The following is a 16,820-nucleotide window of genomic DNA, read 5'->3' as shown; positions in this document are numbered from 1 at the left end:
CAGCCACGCGAATTATGTCTGCTTTCTTATCAGCGATGCCGCAACAAGTTACTCAAGTACCAGAAATGTGAACTTATCTTATCATAAGTGTAGCCGTGCAGATTAATTTATTTTGTAAGTCTAGTTTTCAATCTAGCAATTATAATGTAACCCAAAGCTAAATTTGGTTTCTTATCAGTACCATTTTAAAAGTAGAAATACCCTTTTACTTCTTTCTCTTCTCGATAGAATGTAAATGATACACAATTGCCTCTGCGGCTTTAGTAAAAAATATTTAGTGGTCTCTCCCACAGCAATGACATTAATATTATTTTGAGATTAATATCAATAATATCACATAAACATATGATCAAGTTTTCAAGAGAGAGCGAACATTTCTGGCAGATCAAAACAAAAAAGCTGCGAATCACGCCACAGCGAAAAAGCTTCAAACATGAGAGCTCCAAACTGAGAGGTAGTCAACAACATTTATGGGGGGAATTGAGCAACATAAAATTTTATACAATCAATAAATATAATTATAAATCTGTTTCTAATAAAATATGGTAAGAAAATATTTTATTCAAATATTCTATTCAATTTGTTAAAGATGTTATGCTATTGTAAAGCGATGGATTAGCTTTATATGCCCTAAAATTAATTTGTTAAAGATCGTACAAGGTATCTGTAGGTCGACACCCCCTTTCTGAAAGGGCCCACTGAAAGCTACAGGTTAGGCAAACATAAGAGAGCTAAAAGCACAGCCACACGTGCTGATAGAAGCCAACAAAAAGGCAAGCAAAATAAAAGCGTTAAAACAGAAAGCAAAACAAACGCCGGCAATGATCTTGGCTGTCTATAAAGAAAAAACAAAACTAATAAAATGAAAAAAAAAAACCAAAAGCGTCGACGGGAGCAGCAAAGCTGGCAGAACATACGGCGATTAGAAGACCTCCTCACTCAGTTTGATTCAGAACTTGACGGGCTGCGGACGTCCCCAGATTGCCATACAAAACCGAGGAGAACTGAATTGCAAGCTGATATTCGTGTTAGCAGAAAGTGTACCTGTGCATATTATGAAATTATAATCAAAACATTCATTCGTTTCAACCAATCAACAACTGTGATAAGTGCCAAGATGAACAGCAAGCTGCAGACCATCTCCAGACTGATGCTGAGGCACAAATGTGCCCTCAACGCGATGCGCAGGTAGGCAGGATCAGGACCCTCAAGGATGCCCATCCTTATAGAGGCCCAAGGTCACTGCTGGTCTGCTGGTGCAGAAGGGTTGGGATATTTCCACCATCTATATGCGCAGTTTTGGTTGAGGTGCCTAGTACTATATACATATGTATGTATATACCAGCCCCCTTTCCCCCCGCGAAATCCCCTTTGCCACGTTGCGTAATATTTCTAATTCCAGATAGAAGGTACAGTTGGCCACAGCAGTTTCCCAGTAGTCATTAGGCCTAAGTAGATCTTAAACTAAAGACCCACACTAAGAAGGGGGCGTGGCTGGGGGAGTGGTGTTCAAACTTAAGAACCAGCAGCAAGTTGTTTTAATTATCGCGTATCAATTTAGATGAATTTCGCGAGATAAGCAAATGCTCAGCAGAACTTTCCACTCGCTTGATAATATATGTATATGGCTAGCACTGAAGCCAAAAGCGCAAGTATAATATCTATTATCAAAGCGCCATAACAAATTGCTAGTGTATACATTTACAAGTGCTTGCAGTTACAAATATAATTATATTATACATAATATACAATTTGGCATTACCAATGAATAATGCCACTAAATAAATATTATTGTGATACCGCCTTTCTCCACTTGGCAGGAAGTAAAGTTAAGCTTACAATGCGGAAGTTTGATCTGTCAGCAGAACTATAGAGTGGTAAAACATATATGTTTGTACAAGAAAACTGTATGACATGCTATCTATATAAGTGCTAAGCTTTTTCATTACAAAAAAGCTTCGACATTAACAAAATCTGGAACCCCTTGAGCGAAAACGCGAACCGCGAATGGTAAAATTTACTTTTTGACACGTTAAATCTTTTGAAAGCAATCTCAAGAGCTAAGAGTATATGAAAAGAAGCATCTAAGTAGAACTGCATTCCAGTAACTTTGTAAAACTATTTACCATACTAAACTGGTATTACCCTACTTCCTTTGCAGCATCTCCACCTCGATGCCCACGCTGATCAGCCACAAGCATCACATCGGAAAGGAGCCGCTGGTGTATCGCACCGTTGGCCAGCAGTTGGAGCTATCGGCGGGGCACTACGGCGATGTGGAGGCGATTGTCTCCTGCCACGAGGGCAAGCGGTACACCTTCGGCAGTTTGCTGCAGGAAGCGGATGCCCTGGCGGCGGGCTTCCGTAAGTTGGGTCTCCAGCCGGGCGATGCCATTGGGCTGTGGGCACCGAACTACATGCACTGGTACTTGGGCATGATGGGAGCAGCCCGAGCGGGCCTCACCTCGGTGGGTCTGAATCCCGCTTTCCAGGGACCCGAAATCGCCTACTGCCTGAATAAGGTCAATGTGAAGGCCATCATTGCACCGGAGACCTTCAAGAGCCAGAACTACTATGAGATTTTGAGGGATATCTGCCCGGAAATCTCGGATGCGGAGCCTGGCAAGATCCGGAGTGAGAAGTTCCCACACCTGCAATCCGTAATCATTGACAGCAATGACGGCCTGAAGGGTGCCCTGCGCTTTGATGACTTCCTGGACCTGGCCAACAAATCGGAGCGCGATGAGGTGGCCAAAATCCAGCAGAACATTCTGCCAGAGTCGGCGTGCAATATTCAGTTCACATCGGGAACCACTGGCAATCCCAAGGCTGCCTGCCTCACCCATCACAACTTCGTCAACAATGGCATCCATGTGGGCAATCGCAATGAACTGGACGGCGAGCGGATCTGTGTACAGGTGCCCATGTTCCATGCCTTCGGAGTGGTCATTACCATTATGGCTGCCTTGACCAAAGGAGCCACCATGGTCCTGCCCGCAGCCGGTTTCAGTCCCAAGGACTCGCTGCAAGCCATTGCCAATGAGAAGTGCACGGTCATCCATGGCACACCAACCATGTACGTGGATTTGGTGGACACCCAGAAGAAGCTGCAGGTGCCGCTGGGCAGGATCAAGAAGGCCATCACCGGAGGTGCCATTGTATCGCCGCAGCTGATCAAGGATGTGCGACATGTGCTCAACGTGGAAACGGTTCACAGTGTCTACGGCCTGACGGAAACCACAGCTGTGATCTTCCAGTCCCTGCCCGGCGACAGCAGCGATGTTGTCCTGAACTCCGTGGGCCATCTGACGGATCACATCGAAGCCAAGGTGGTGGATGCCGAGGGCAGGTGTGTGCCATTCGGACAGCCCGGAGAGCTGTGCGTCCGCGGATACACCACGATGCTGGGCTACCACGGGGATGAGGCGAAGACGAAGGAGACCATCGGTAATGACAGGTGGCTGCGCACCGGAGATCAGTTCGTCCTGGAGGCCAATGGGTATGGACGGATTGTGGGTCGCCTGAAGGAGATGCTCATTCGTGGCGGCGAAAATATCTTCCCCAAGGAGATTGAAGACTTTCTCAATAGCCACCCACAGGTCATTGAGGCTCATGTGAGTTGTGTCTGAAAATTGATTAATATAATGTGTAATTTGTAATATACTTTCTCAATTCCCAGGTGATTGGAGTGCCTGATGAGCGATTGGGTGAGGAAGTCTGTGCCTATGTTCGCCTTCAGGAGGGCGTTGACCCCGCCTCCTTCAACGCGGCAACCTTGAAGGCCTATGCCAAGGGCAAACTGGCCCACTTCAAGGTGCCCAGATATGTGATCCCCATAGATGCATTCCCAAAAACCACCTCGGGCAAGATCCAGAAATTCAAGCTGGTGGAGGATTTTAAGGAAAAGGAATCAGAGCTTAAAACTGCCAGAGCTTAGTCTTGTAATTTGAGTAATTTTTTAATGTAAACAAATAAAAATAAATTAAGATTTTAAGTCGTCCGCATTTCAAATATTTAGTTTTAATGCGTTTAAAAAATTCCTAACACATTTGAATAAATAGTGGTTACTATTTAAGTGCAATTTCAAATAATGTTGCATAACTTTGGGTTCTCAAACAAAATGGCCACCGGAAGACATCAAAATATATAGCATACTTACAGCGATCGAACTAAACAATGGTGTATAAGTGGACTTTTCAATAATTGTTGCTTTAAACAATTGCCATTTAGAGGTCCATTCAGCATATATCAAGCGCACCTTATTTATTTTTCAGATTGAAATGGAAAAATTATTAAATTTGTGCATCATTTTTCGAGGGTAACCATATTTACACGAGTTATTAGCAGATGATCAAATTTTTCAGTTTGCATTCAAAAAATATTTGTTCGGTGCATATTTGTAGAAATTTTGAGCAACAACAGATTGTTTCAGCACAATAACCTTTAATCAGTCTTTACGAATTTAATGGAACCTTATCATTTGTACAGGGAATCAATTTTAACGCCAGTGCAACGTAGTCTCAAAATGTTCTATACTAGTTCGACCAGCTAATCAAATTTTAGAAATACTGGGCAGATGAACTAACCCCCCAAATTAAACTAACCGGCAGGCAAATTAACACCCAGATAAAATTACCGGCAGATAAACTAACCTCCAGATAAACTAAACCCCAGATAACTATAACTATAACTATTTAATTTTTGATATACGAGCATGTATGATTTTAATACCCTAGAAAGCGAAAAACGTGCCGATTGATACAAAGCGCAAAAGCAATCGTGTTGCGAGCGATTAAAACCGCGCGAAACCGCGAACCCCTTCGGCTTTGTTCAGCATCGAAACCGCGGCCGATAGCTTCGCGCGATCTTTATGACCCGGCAACCGATTGGGCCTTTATGTCTGTGTTTTCGCCACACTCCGATAGCAGCAGCCTTCGTCATCTGACATTATGGCCGAGAACAGGAATCGCAACATACTTACCTGCGACTATTATGACGGAAAAATACACCTTCGAATCCAGTTGGAACGATATTTACATTAAATTCTAATCGCCGCCGAATGCGAATAGGCTAGTCAAGCAGCTTAAGGGTGTGGAATAAACTCGTATTTATGCCTTCCCCTCGATTTGGTCTTATCATCTGGGAAGGCGATAACGAATCGACGCCGATGTTGGGTGGCTTGAGAGGTCCAAATATTTTGCAACGGTTCAGTTTGTGATCATCGTGCGCTCGAATCGGAGGAGACGTATGTAAATATTTGACACAGCTTGGACTAATTAATAAAATTAATAAATAATCCAGCTAATCGGTGATTCGATGATTCGGTGAATTTTGGTATGATTTGCATAGGTCTGACCGACAAAAGCACGGCTCTTTTGGCATTGGAATATCTTTGTGATCTGCGAATCGCATCTCTAGTTGAATCTAGTTTGTTGTGTCGTAGGTTAGTAATGTTGTGACCGGCTTTAAATACGTATCGGTGGACTCTGTTAAATTTTTTTGAAATTTTCATATTGGCTATCTAGAAACTGGTAAGAATAAGCTGAATTTAGGCAACTTTTTATTTCAACTTTTCTCCCAATAAAACAGTTACTCAGTGAAGTGCGAAAATGTGAGACAAGTTTATATATATTATACATATATATTACTACCTTTTTTTTAGTTTTCCCTAAAATTAAAAAAAAAATTATTTCTCTTTCTTTACCCTCAGTGATTGAAGTTCCCCGACATTTCGAAAAGTTAAGAGTTTTTTGGGTTCCCCAAACTTTTTGAATACTTAAGAGTTTTATGGGTTTCCTTTAGGTTTCAGACTGATAAGGGCCAAAACTTGGGTGCGGAGATATAGATCCAGACAAGCACTCGAGTTTATTTTGGCAAAACAATTCAAATCAGCCGATTTCAAGGTTAAACCATAAATAAGCATTAGGGTTTTCGCCAATGATCTAATGAAGAACACAAGTGCCATTAAATTACCCATTATCTTTTAATTTGTTTGGCGGGTGCTAACAATTAAACAAAGGAAATCACGGCCGACATCTAGAAGTTTACGATTTAAGAGCACATTAAGATTGCGTTTTAACAACGGCTATCTAATCAGAAATCCTGGTCATGGGATGCAGTGGCATATTTTATGTGGTGAAGGGAAGGGAAGTTTGTACTCAATTGCACTGTAAATCTTAACCTGTCAAACAGTGGCTAATTGAATTTATTTGTTTGCATAATCTTAATACTTAATGTTCTTATCTAAAATTATTCACGCATAAATTACAACAATCCGATTCGATTCGAAGGGAAAGTAGCTATAACTGTGTTAGCCAATTTTCCAGTTCTCAAGCGTAATTAATTATTTATAGATTTGCACTCGTTGCACTTGCAGCGTTTTTATGAGTTTATTAGGTGCGAATTATTTCAGAAATTCTGGTCAAATTATAATTCAATCAAAAATTTTCATGAGATTTCGCTAATATTGATGCGCAATTTCATTTCACCGAGTTTTCCAACTATCTAAACTAATTCTCACACTTTATTAACGAAGTCAATTCCATGCTAATTTGTGTCGTATTACTGCCACCTGTAATAAACTGCACTTCAAACATTGTTGATCGCCCCGTAATAGGTATTTAATACACGTATCATTAATTAATTGATTCATAATTAAGCAAAAGGAAACCTGTCACTAAAATGTAAACACAGCCATTGAGCTGGATTACATGGTGACAATTTAAGATTACTATTTATACGTGTTATATTCAATATTTTATATCCAAAGTATACTGTAATTATTAGGGGTGATCATAATGCAAAATAAAAGTGATGCTACATTTTGTGGAGAAAGCTTGCCGCTGAAAAGAAAGCTCTTGGTATATATTTTTAAAATATTTTCAAATATAATAAAATTCATATTTTTAATGGTTTTGCAAAATTTGGAAAATCACAAAATAGTTTGCTTTTCGTGGGCAAAAGAAGAAAATCCCAAACTAATGGTTGCAAAATCCGTTTTCGGCAGAAGGTAAACATGCTCAAGCTCGGATTCCGACTCGATAAAAGGGGGACTGGATGCAAAGCTGTGGCTGTGGCTGTGGATTTTTGAGCTGGGGGCTTTTGGGGCACTCAGTCCGCGACGGAGACCCAAATCCGACGCAGTTTCGAGTGCCCCGGAACGACAGTTGTCCAGTTTAGTAGCGGCGGCCACCGGCGACTGACGAGCGATCAGAACGATCAGAGCGATCAGTTCGCCGAGTTCAAACCACCGTACAAGCAAACTAGATTGCAACTGTGTTAGTATTTGTGGGTGCCTCTCAGTGTGCCTGTGTGTGTGCGTGTGTATGTGTGCGGGCGAGCTTAGCCAATTTCTACGGGTATAGGCATATATATAGTAGCGCCAGAAGTCGCGTACGCGCATTCGAGCATCAACATCTACGACCAACGTCTAACGGTCGAACGGTCTAACGGTCGCAATCGAACAAAATCGAACGAAATCGAAAGAATCGAAGACGAAAACAAGTAGTAATCGAAGCAATTCGAATTCGATAAAACCCGATCACTTCCGGTGTATGTGTGTGCGTGCGCATTCTTGTGAAAGTGATGGCAGATATGGTCGCTGAATAACTGCTGCATCTCCCTCTTTCGCACTGGCGACTTACGCACCCAGCAGCGAAAAATAATAATAATAATAATAAAATCAGCAACAGCAAGCTCTGCTAATTTTAAACGGTAATCCCATGTTTTTGTTCTTGCACAAATTTATTGTAGTCCAACGTTGCTGTGAGTGTGATAGTGTGCTTTTGCCAGTGTGCGTGTGTGTCTGTGTGTGTGGTCATGTTTGTTATTTGTTTATCGCTGTCCACGCATTTTCCGCTCGTTCGAAATGTATAATTTTGTAATATTTGAAAATCGATAACTGATAAGGGACAACGATTCCGAAGTAAGTCAGTTCGAATCTAATCGTTAAATTTCGTAATATTCCGATGGCCATCGAAAATATGGAAAAATGTCACCAAAAATCGATTTCAGTTTGAAATAAGGGAAACAGAAAACAAATGAAGTAAATTCAAACCCTTTTAAAAAAATTCATATTTACTCTCCTTTGAATCATTTCCGAATTAGCTTTGCAGTTTTTATTAGACAATAACTGATAGGAAATAACCGATAAACAAAGATTGGTTGGTTATTTTGATTCGCATATCTAATCGTAATAATTGAGAAAAACTGCACTTGTGCAAAATTGGAGTGTTTAATTATGCACATAATTGTTCATTTCAATTTTGAAACAAAAACTTTATGTTATTCAAAAAAACAAAAGCATTGAGTTTAATTACTCATACGCAGTGTTGTCCTAGGAATATTTAGTTGAATCCGTTCTTGATTCTCTAGAATAACTTTTTATCTAACATATGGTGTAAACTTGAAGTGTTGCGAAGAAATGCCGCTAGAATATACATAAATGTTTGTTCAATCTCCAAGTAATTGTGTGACCGTCAAACTGATAAATTAGCTCGATCAGCTGCGATTATTGAACTTGAGAAAAGCCGCAGTAAAAAAAGCAGAAAAGAGCACTTAGGAGCTGATAATGTGTAGAGCAAATACTGAACAAAAGGCGAGCTGTGAGGAGATGTACTCTGACCATTATCGCACCTGAACACGCTTTGAATTAGTCAAAGGCAAATTATCATAGGAGATCATAAACACTTAACGATATTCAAATAAAACTCGGCATTTCGTGGGATTTTATTGTTTGGCGGACCTTATCTAGTTATCTGTATAATATAACTTTGCACAGAAACAGAAATAGTTCGTGTAATATTTGCAGCTCGTTTGTGTTGGCATAACTAATTAGCTGATAGTCTAGTCGTAACTTGGGGGCTGGAATTTGTCAAGAACGTTGCGAAAATTAAGAATCAGTCGCACCGTCCAATTTTGCATTTGAATTGTCACCCGTTCTTTGTCAATTATCTCGCATAATTGGAGTACAATGTGCATTTGCATCGCTTTGGCACGTCACTTGGCCCACTTGGGGAGTTTGAACTTGAAAATTCCCAAGCCCCCTGATTCCCCAATTCCCCAATTCCTCAATTCCGACAGATCCCTGATCTCAATTTACAAGCATCCCTCTATCAATCACAGAATCACAGAATCCCCCAAAACGAGGAAGTCTTGCTGGGCGCAATGAGTCGCCCAGCGGGTCGTCTATTTAGCCAGCAGATTTAAATGCGAATGAGCTTGACCCAAACAGCCAGCAATGGCAGCAGTAGCCTCAGTGGATCCAACGAAAATCCCGCTTTTGGACCTTCGACGGCGGCCCCATGCAAGTCGTGTGTTTAATTATCGCGCATACGCCGCGTTGCCGCCGCAGACGAACGGCAAGCAAAACACGAAAATCACAAACATCCTGCACTAATTTCAAGGGGCCGGCGAGCCGGACTTTTGCTAATTAGTCACTGCCAGTGCATAATTGTTGAATACTCAAAAGACTATAAATGGAATTTCTGTAGAATTCATTTAAGAGCACTTATATTTAGAAAAAGTACAAAGAAGAGCCTCACAAATCTACTAAATCAATTGTGTATAATACTTATAAACTGAAAATGCGACAGCAACTCTTATCAACATTTTCACGAATTTTAAAAATATTTCAGAAAATTAATCATAATTTCAAGATAAATTTCAAATTAATAGCTCTCTAAGTACTTTTTAAGGGAAAAAACCCTGTAGTTCAGCGAATGTGTAATCCATTGCAGAGTGACGATTAGTTGAAGCCCCTGACCTGCCCACATCAAGTGGCAAGTTCAAGTGGCACAAGTTCAAGACTCCTCACGACACTTTTCGATGCCCTGTCGTGTGGTGGACATCACTTTCGCTTTTTGTTTCGCTGCCATTTCGCGTTTAATCAAAGCCACTAAATTGGATCTATTAAGTCACTTGAGATAAGTCCGATGGGGCGACTTAAGTGCCGCGTGGAGTGGCCACTCAACGCACAATTGTCACGTTGACGTTGAGATATCAGTAAAAGAGGCCGGCTCTCTCAGGTGATCTCCATAAAATCTGGGACATCTGACATGGGCAAACAAACAAGTGTGCTGGCTTCTCATATCTTGCTGTTGCGATGGCGATGGGTTTTACTTTACCACCCATATAAGGCAGACATCATAAAGGATTCCCATGATGACTATCTAGGCAATGGGCGATGGTACATTTGATGAGTCACAGTGGAAAGTATCTCGGGGAGTTTATAGTGCTTAAAGTGTATTATAATCTTAGTGTCAATGTCAATGTCACTGAACCGCCAATCAAAAAAACGAACTTATTAATTTCAATTAATGTGCGCAGCTATCTGTTCGATTGTATAGTAAGCCTGCCCTAATGCCAAAACTTGGAGTACAACTTACAAGTGTAGTGCCTAAGGTCCACTTGCAAATGTCGGTGAATACTGGAAAGCGTTGGATTCTGATAAGCCCACAATCACAGCAGCTGCTAGGTCTATAAACTAAAAAAGACTATAAAGTACTTATTAGGACTCTAGTTGTGTGTCTTGCTCGGAGCAGAGCTTGATAACCGTCATTTAAGTCAGTGGAAATAGTGATAAGGAGCCTGGCTTTGATGATTGTTCTTTAATGATTGTTCTCACCCAGATTCCAGACGGCGAACGCCAACCTCGACGTGGATGTGGATGTGGATGTGACAGTGGATGCGAATGCTAGTGCAGATTATGCAACTGCGGCCAGACGCTGGAGAGATCGAGAGGGGTTCGCAGATAGACGATTTAATTATCAGTGCCAGATTATTATCACCGCAGCGGCGATGCAGCGGCGGTGACGGTTGCAGAGCACACCGGTTGCGGAATGCATTTAGTTACCTGACCATTTCAAAAACATCCGAGCCGCCGACGAGCAGCGAGCAGCGAGCAGGAGCGCTCCCAGCCGAAATATCCGGAGTGATAATTGCCCACAATTGAAGGGAATTAACAGAGGAATACGAGGAGGAGGTGGAGAAGACCTTAAAAGCCTGAAAAACCTAAACGCGAGATGTTGCCCACAGACAAGGGCAGTTTGGCGGCCAGCAAGCCGCAGAAGTCTCATTGCCATGGATCGGTATCCGTGTCGGATCAGCAGCTCCTGCAGCACCTCCATCCACACACGCATCCGCATGCAGTGCACCTGCAATCCGCACACGCCACACGCACACGCCACACACTCACCTGCCTGCGAGAAGCGCTTGGAGGCGGAGACGCCACGCCGCGATCTCCATGAGCTGATGCTCGAGCTGCTGGACATGATGCTGTCCTGCCTGGTGGTGGCGCCCTGCGTGATCGCCTACTGGCGCGGCACCTGGGAACTGATGTTCGTCTACCTGTTTCCCGACAGTTTGCCGCTGTCTGCGATGGCCAGCTTTCTGATCGGCGGACTGGGGCACTTCTTCTTCACGGTCACACAGAACTTCTTCAAGGACCACATCCATCCGGACCGGAGGCGACTCACATACTACGCCGTATCGCGGCTCTATACGGCCGTATTCGGCATCGTGTGCGTGAATATGTGGCGAGGTGCCTGGCTGCTCTGCGACTGGCTGACCAGTGTGGACTCGTTGATCATTGTGTCCGTGGTCACGGGCATCGCACTCATCTTCCTGGTGGCCACACGGACGCTGCGGAACCTCGGCGCTGCTCCCTACACCGTGACCATGGACCACAAGAGCGACTACTTCGAGGTGGACACCATGTTCAAAATACCCGTAAGTTGTATGCTGCAACTGCAGAATAATAGTTTGGATGGCCTAACCTCGGAACGCTTTTCAGGGGTTTCATCAACCTGGCCTCTACATTCTGGACACCCTCTTCTCGGTCTTTGTGATCGGCAGTCTGGTGGTCATCGCCTGGCGCGGCGTCTGGGGAATCTTTGATCTTCTGCTGTTCCCGGCGGACAAGGCCAAGTCGGCCTGGGGCTCACTGGTAGGGATCTCTGTTAGTATCCTTACTTAATCAGTACTTAAAGTTATTTTCCCTTTTATAGCTCATTGGATATCTGACGGTTTTTGTGACGTTCCTCATTCACCCACTGATGCGATACGTCTGCCGTCGGATCAGCGGAATCCTCAAGCTGATTATATGCGACATCTACTACCTGATGACTTTCTTTGGGGCTGTGAATGCCTGGCGCGGCATCTGGAATCTGCTGGATGTGTATCTGTATCCAGGTAACAAATATATAATGTTAATCTCTGTGACCATGCTTATTCTTATTGTTATCCTTTAGAAAACAAGCTGCTGAGCTTCTGGCTGACTCACATCGTGCCTTTCCTGCTGCTCGCCGCCCTCAAGTGCTCCAATTCCATCCTGGTGCGCGGCGTGTTCATCGACGGAGAGGGCGTGGGCGCCGATAGCGTCGATATACCCATCAACTATGTGCGGCTGCACTTCCTCCGCGAGCGCCGGAAGAAGGAGGGCCATCAAGCCACAACGCAGCCTCCGCCGCCGCATTACTATCTGAAACCGGAGCACGTCGCACTCGGCCGGAATGCGGAGAAGGACAAGGAGGCACAGAGCAGCCTCATCGAGAAACCACATGCCGCCGTGCAGATCGTTTAGGGATCCGGATTCCTGGCGCATGGCTAGCTGGTAAACTAGTTGTAATCGCCTAAGCTTAATCGTATCGAGCTTACTTAAGAGTCAGATGTTTAGCATTGCCCATAGATGTAGTCTCTATCCCGATCGCAAGTCCCAAACTGTACAGAAATTTAAGGATCGACGTATCTAGACTTTAAGTATATATGTATGCATTTTCCACAGCAGGTTTGCATTGCGAACTTTAACCTGGTGACGAAGGCAACCTCACCCACTCACATTTAGCTAAGTGATAACGATTCAACTACGAGTATAAACATTGTACATTGGTATTTTCATGTATCGCAAGCAACAAATAAATTAATTTGTAAATACTACATATAAAATATATAACCGAACCAAAATGGGAAGTTTATATATTTTATAGGGGGTTGGGAAATGTAATTTGAAACTTGATTAAGAGTGTGATGGCCATTTCCTATAAAATTCTAAAGAGAAGGGACAAGTAAACATTCTATATGCTCAAAAAAGTTTATTTAAATTTTTCACATGTTATTGAATAAACTTCCAATAGGATTTGATTCACAGTGGATGATTACTCTCCAATAGCACGCTTGAATCCCTCGGAGGCAATTTCAACGCCCAGCTGGACGATGAGTAGCTTCACCAGGGGCAACCAGAATCCGCCTTGAGCCGGAGTACCATCCACCAAAACCACACGACTGACTTCCTCCTTGTACCTCCTCAAGAGATCCTGGGCGCGGTCTGTTAAATGCGGTTTCAAAGGAAGGAGAGTGGCGTACTTGTCGTAGAATCTGACCAGGTCGTCGACGTTCCTGTATCTGGTGGCATCATCAACCGTAGAATCACCGTACACGCGAAGTAAGCGCTGCTTTTCTGTATCGAATTCGTCGTCGTTTTCTGCATTTACTCTTCCCAGCAAAAATACGGAAAAAACCACTAGGCAGCTAAAAACAAAGGAATTTATATTTATATTTATTTATACTTAAGTAAGATACTAGTACTATTTTAGAAGAAATCCTGTTACAAACCTCAAATAAATTATAGGATTCATATTGCAGGCTTGGCTGTCAAACTCGAAACTGATAATTAGCTCAGCATTCGAACCATATTTATACTCGTTTTTGCACTAATCATAAACTTAAAATGTGTAAAATCAACAATTATTTTGTTTGCATTCCAAGAACTGCTTTTTCGCAATAATTTTGTAATGATTGCATTTAGGCTGTGTAATCCCTTTTAATCTTGAGTTTACTGTTACGTAGATTTCGTAGAAAGTCTCCATATAAATAATGCACTTTTCCAACTTATTTATAGCCCCTAATTTCATATTCTGGGTTGTGTTTTCCGCTTTCCTTATCTACGAGGACAAATTCCTATACAAGGACAATATTCCTTTAAATAAATCGTAGATTACGTGCTATTCTTCATTGTATAAATAAATTTCCCTTTCTGTAGAGAAAAATACAAAGAATTGCACTTGTCGTCTGATCTTATAAAAGTCTCAGGGCCCATCTCATGCGCCTGCTATGAACTTGTCATTCCTCACATTTCTCATAGGTGCATTATATAGGTGCATTAGAAAGCGAAATCGGCGGGGTCCCAGAAACAAAGTCTGTGCATTGTTTTGGGTCAATAAGATTTCTTGAGGCGACGAAATGCACAATTGTATTGTTAAATTGAACAATATTCAGCCTTATATCTAATAAAGAACCGAATCGTACGATTTTGATGCTATATACAGATTATGGCCACCTGCAGGGCATTTCTGAGACGAAGAGCTCCTCTCTTTTAAGGATTTATTATAGTAATATATAAATAGTTATAAATTCACAAATGTTCTATAATAAATATTGATTTATTCTAGATTCTAGAACATATCCCAACCATTTAGTAAAGATGTTTCTCGAAAAACCCCTGTAGCGCACCCAAAAATCAGATACTGACCACCAGAATCAACTATCTGTGACCGTCCCGAAAGATTCCCACATCGTATTTGTATTTTCTTTTCTAGAATAACAACAAAAACATATAGAAAGAGGCAGAATGCAACGTGCGGCTAAAATAAATACGCAAATACAAAATCGAAAACGCAAAATAGAAACCAATTGATATGCTACTTGGCATTTTAGTTTTAACTTTGCGACGGTTTGCTGAAAATCAAGCTAGCGATCGCGGCGGAAAAAATCGCTCCGAGCAAAATATTTTTCAAAAATATATGCTTAATTGGGAATTGCAGTTTTCGTAGAATATAAACCAGTTTCCAGTGCTTTTTCAAGTGCGAGTAAAGTGCTAAAATCAGGCAAATCTAAAATATCGAGCAATTTGCTGCCGAATTTACATAACCAAACGTGCGGATTTGGTAAAGTGCGAAGTCGATCGAAATGGGCATTCCGGATATCCGACTGCTGGTGACGCTGGACTTTGAGGTCTATGGACATGTACAAGGTGCGATTTCAAGGGCAATAGGAATCGGGAATCGAGGGCCAGACATAACAAAGCTCTCTCTCAGATGGATGCCTAAAAATAAACCCTCAGTAGCTAGTTACTTTGGGGCCCCAAACTGTCCTTGGCTTTGTTTCACGCCCCATTCCACATGCGCTAGACTATATAAAAGATATACCTCTGCTTTCTCGACCGACAGGCCTGAATCTCACGAAAGACACCCGCGATCGCTGCACCAAGGCGGGAATTACTGGCTGGGTGAAGAACAGCAAACAAGGCACCATTGTGGGCAAGATGCAGGGACCCAAGGAGGAGGTGGACAAGATGTGGGTAACCCGGTGTAATTTACACTTTCCACGCTAATATTCTCGATTTAATCTCCACTTAGGATCACCTGGCTCTCCACTGAGGGCTCTCCCGGCTGCCAAATCGATCGCTGTGAGGTCCGGAACCAGGGCAACCTTAGCCGACTGGACTACAAGGACTTTGCCATTAGGTTTTAGATGTGTTCCGTGACCGCAGTCGGTGTGCGGCCTTATAGTTTTGTGTGTTTGTTTTGTGCATTACTGGGCTAAGTTTGTAAATACGAGTAAATAATAAAGAATTTTAATCATAATTTGCCATCACTCCAGCTCTTGCTAACAATGCAACATAGATCCAAATTAAAACGCCTTCGTGCACATACGTAGACTGAAATCTATTTAGTTTTCAATACAGAAGCGTAACCTTTGCTCTACAACATCTTTTGACTTAGACTACTGGTGTTTTGGATAACATAGCCTAGCAGGACTGGAAACGACCGGCAGCCTTCATGCGCTCGAAGGACTTGTTGGCATCGTACTTCCTGCAGGGATAAGGAATAAAACTAATCAGATAATCGTTCATATGGCATATGTAGGCTGTAATTACGAGTAGAAGTCGGCGTAGGCGGCCTTCTTGGGATCGTTGACCAGAATTTTGTAGGCGACGGTCACCAGAGCGGTCAGTCCCAGGGAAATGGCCAGGTTACGCTTGATGGTGGCGTTGTGCAGGCCACGGAGCACGGGTCCGGCAGAAGAGGTGGCTGGAGTGTTGGCCATGTCGCTGAAAAGATTGAAAATCACAAAAATCAATTATATTGCTCGGTAGTTACGTAAGGTGCTTAAAGGCATCTGCCATGAAACGCATAGCAACTGCTGAATTCTACCCAGCAACTTATTAAGATAACATGATCAGCCAGTATGAGGTTCAATTACTTTATTTGTAGTCCTAAAACCCTTGAAACTTGTTTTATTGAAGAAAAACCTTGTTATGTACTCACATTTGCAATTTCAGAATCAGAGATAGAGATGGAACCTAAATCAACTTCTATTCAATACTATTGTTTGGTCGGAAAGGGTGGCAGCGCTCGCAAAACTATCGATTAGTTACTAGAAAATTAAAAAATTAAATTAACAATTTGAACACAATACTTAGCCAATTTGACTTAATTTGTTCCTATACCAATTGCAGGATTTTAAGGCTTAGTCCACAGAACTGAGAAAAAATAAGTTAAGAAATAACTTGGATAACTTTTGTATCTGGAAGCTGTGAGCACAGCTATAATAAATCAACAGTTCTAAGCAAGAAATATCTTCATAAATGAAATTTACATATTGCACATTTTCAACTTATGTTTACGTTTTATATATATCAACTTCACATGCTGAATATTAAACATTTTAGGAATATAAATGATTTATAATCATTTTCAACTTTTCTACCTATTAATTTACATTGAAATTTCAAACAATTGACAACCCTGCTCGAGCAAAATTTC

At 42.1% G+C, this 16,820-nt stretch overlaps 5 protein-coding genes across 6 annotated transcripts; 3 read left to right on the top strand and 2 right to left on the bottom strand.

Annotated features, from left to right (window-relative positions):
- Nucleotides 1–947: 947 nt before the first annotated feature.
- Nucleotides 948–3,994, top strand: LOC122618374 (medium-chain acyl-CoA ligase ACSF2, mitochondrial). The gene is made up of 3 exons (XM_043794779.1): nt 948–1,188; nt 2,162–3,614; nt 3,680–3,994. The coding sequence occupies exons 1-3, from the start codon at nt 1,118–1,120 to the stop codon at nt 3,935–3,937; spliced, it is 1,782 nt and encodes a 593-aa protein (XP_043650714.1). The 5' UTR covers nt 948–1,117; the 3' UTR covers nt 3,938–3,994.
- Nucleotides 3,995–7,415: 3,421 nt separating this feature from the next.
- On the top strand, nt 7,416–12,954 carry LOC122620125. Its single transcript, XM_043797447.1, is given in 6 exon segments — nt 7,416–7,713; nt 10,629–11,168; nt 11,170–11,727; nt 11,792–11,944; nt 12,006–12,189; nt 12,249–12,954. Coding segments are annotated over 5 exon segments (1,374 nt in total). The 5' UTR covers nt 7,416–7,713; nt 10,629–11,021; the 3' UTR covers nt 12,581–12,954.
- Nucleotides 12,955–13,080: 126 nt separating this feature from the next.
- Nucleotides 13,081–14,223, bottom strand: LOC122619011 (protein Turandot M). Its single transcript, XM_043795680.1, has 2 exons — nt 13,609–14,223; nt 13,081–13,524 (listed from the first exon to the last, which is right to left on the bottom strand). The coding sequence occupies exons 1-2, from the start codon at nt 13,629–13,631 to the stop codon at nt 13,152–13,154; spliced, it is 396 nt and encodes a 131-aa protein (XP_043651615.1). The 5' UTR covers nt 13,632–14,223; the 3' UTR covers nt 13,081–13,151.
- A 487-nt stretch (nt 14,224–14,710) lies between these two features.
- LOC122619020 (acylphosphatase-2) lies at nt 14,711–15,638 on the top strand. The gene is made up of 3 exons (XM_043795692.1): nt 14,711–15,025; nt 15,222–15,348; nt 15,411–15,638. Exons 1-3 carry the CDS (start codon nt 14,962–14,964, stop codon nt 15,523–15,525), a joined length of 306 nt encoding a protein of 101 aa, XP_043651627.1. The 5' UTR covers nt 14,711–14,961; the 3' UTR covers nt 15,526–15,638.
- Nucleotides 15,639–15,704: 66 nt separating this feature from the next.
- Nucleotides 15,705–16,390, bottom strand: LOC122619028 (cytochrome c oxidase subunit 6C-1). Of its 2 annotated transcripts, none has more exons than XM_043795705.1 (3): nt 16,323–16,390; nt 15,932–16,105; nt 15,705–15,866 (listed from the first exon to the last, which is right to left on the bottom strand). In XM_043795705.1, the coding sequence occupies exons 2-3, from the start codon at nt 16,099–16,101 to the stop codon at nt 15,803–15,805; spliced, it is 234 nt and encodes a 77-aa protein (XP_043651640.1). In that variant the 5' UTR covers nt 16,102–16,105; nt 16,323–16,390; the 3' UTR covers nt 15,705–15,802. The 2 variants fall into 2 exon arrangements, with proteins under 2 accessions (XP_043651640.1, XP_043651648.1); XM_043795713.1 differs by lacking the exon at nt 16,323–16,390 and adding an exon at nt 16,258–16,321.
- Between the last annotated feature and the right edge of the window lie 430 nt (nt 16,391–16,820).

The sequence above is a fragment of the Drosophila teissieri genome, chromosome 2L, assembly GCF_016746235.2.
Source record: "Drosophila teissieri strain GT53w chromosome 2L, Prin_Dtei_1.1, whole genome shotgun sequence".
Lineage (NCBI taxonomy): Eukaryota > Metazoa > Arthropoda > Insecta > Diptera > Drosophilidae > Drosophila > Drosophila teissieri.
Note: the sequence above shows the minus strand (reverse complement) of the source record. Positions and strands in the feature narration are given on the sequence as shown.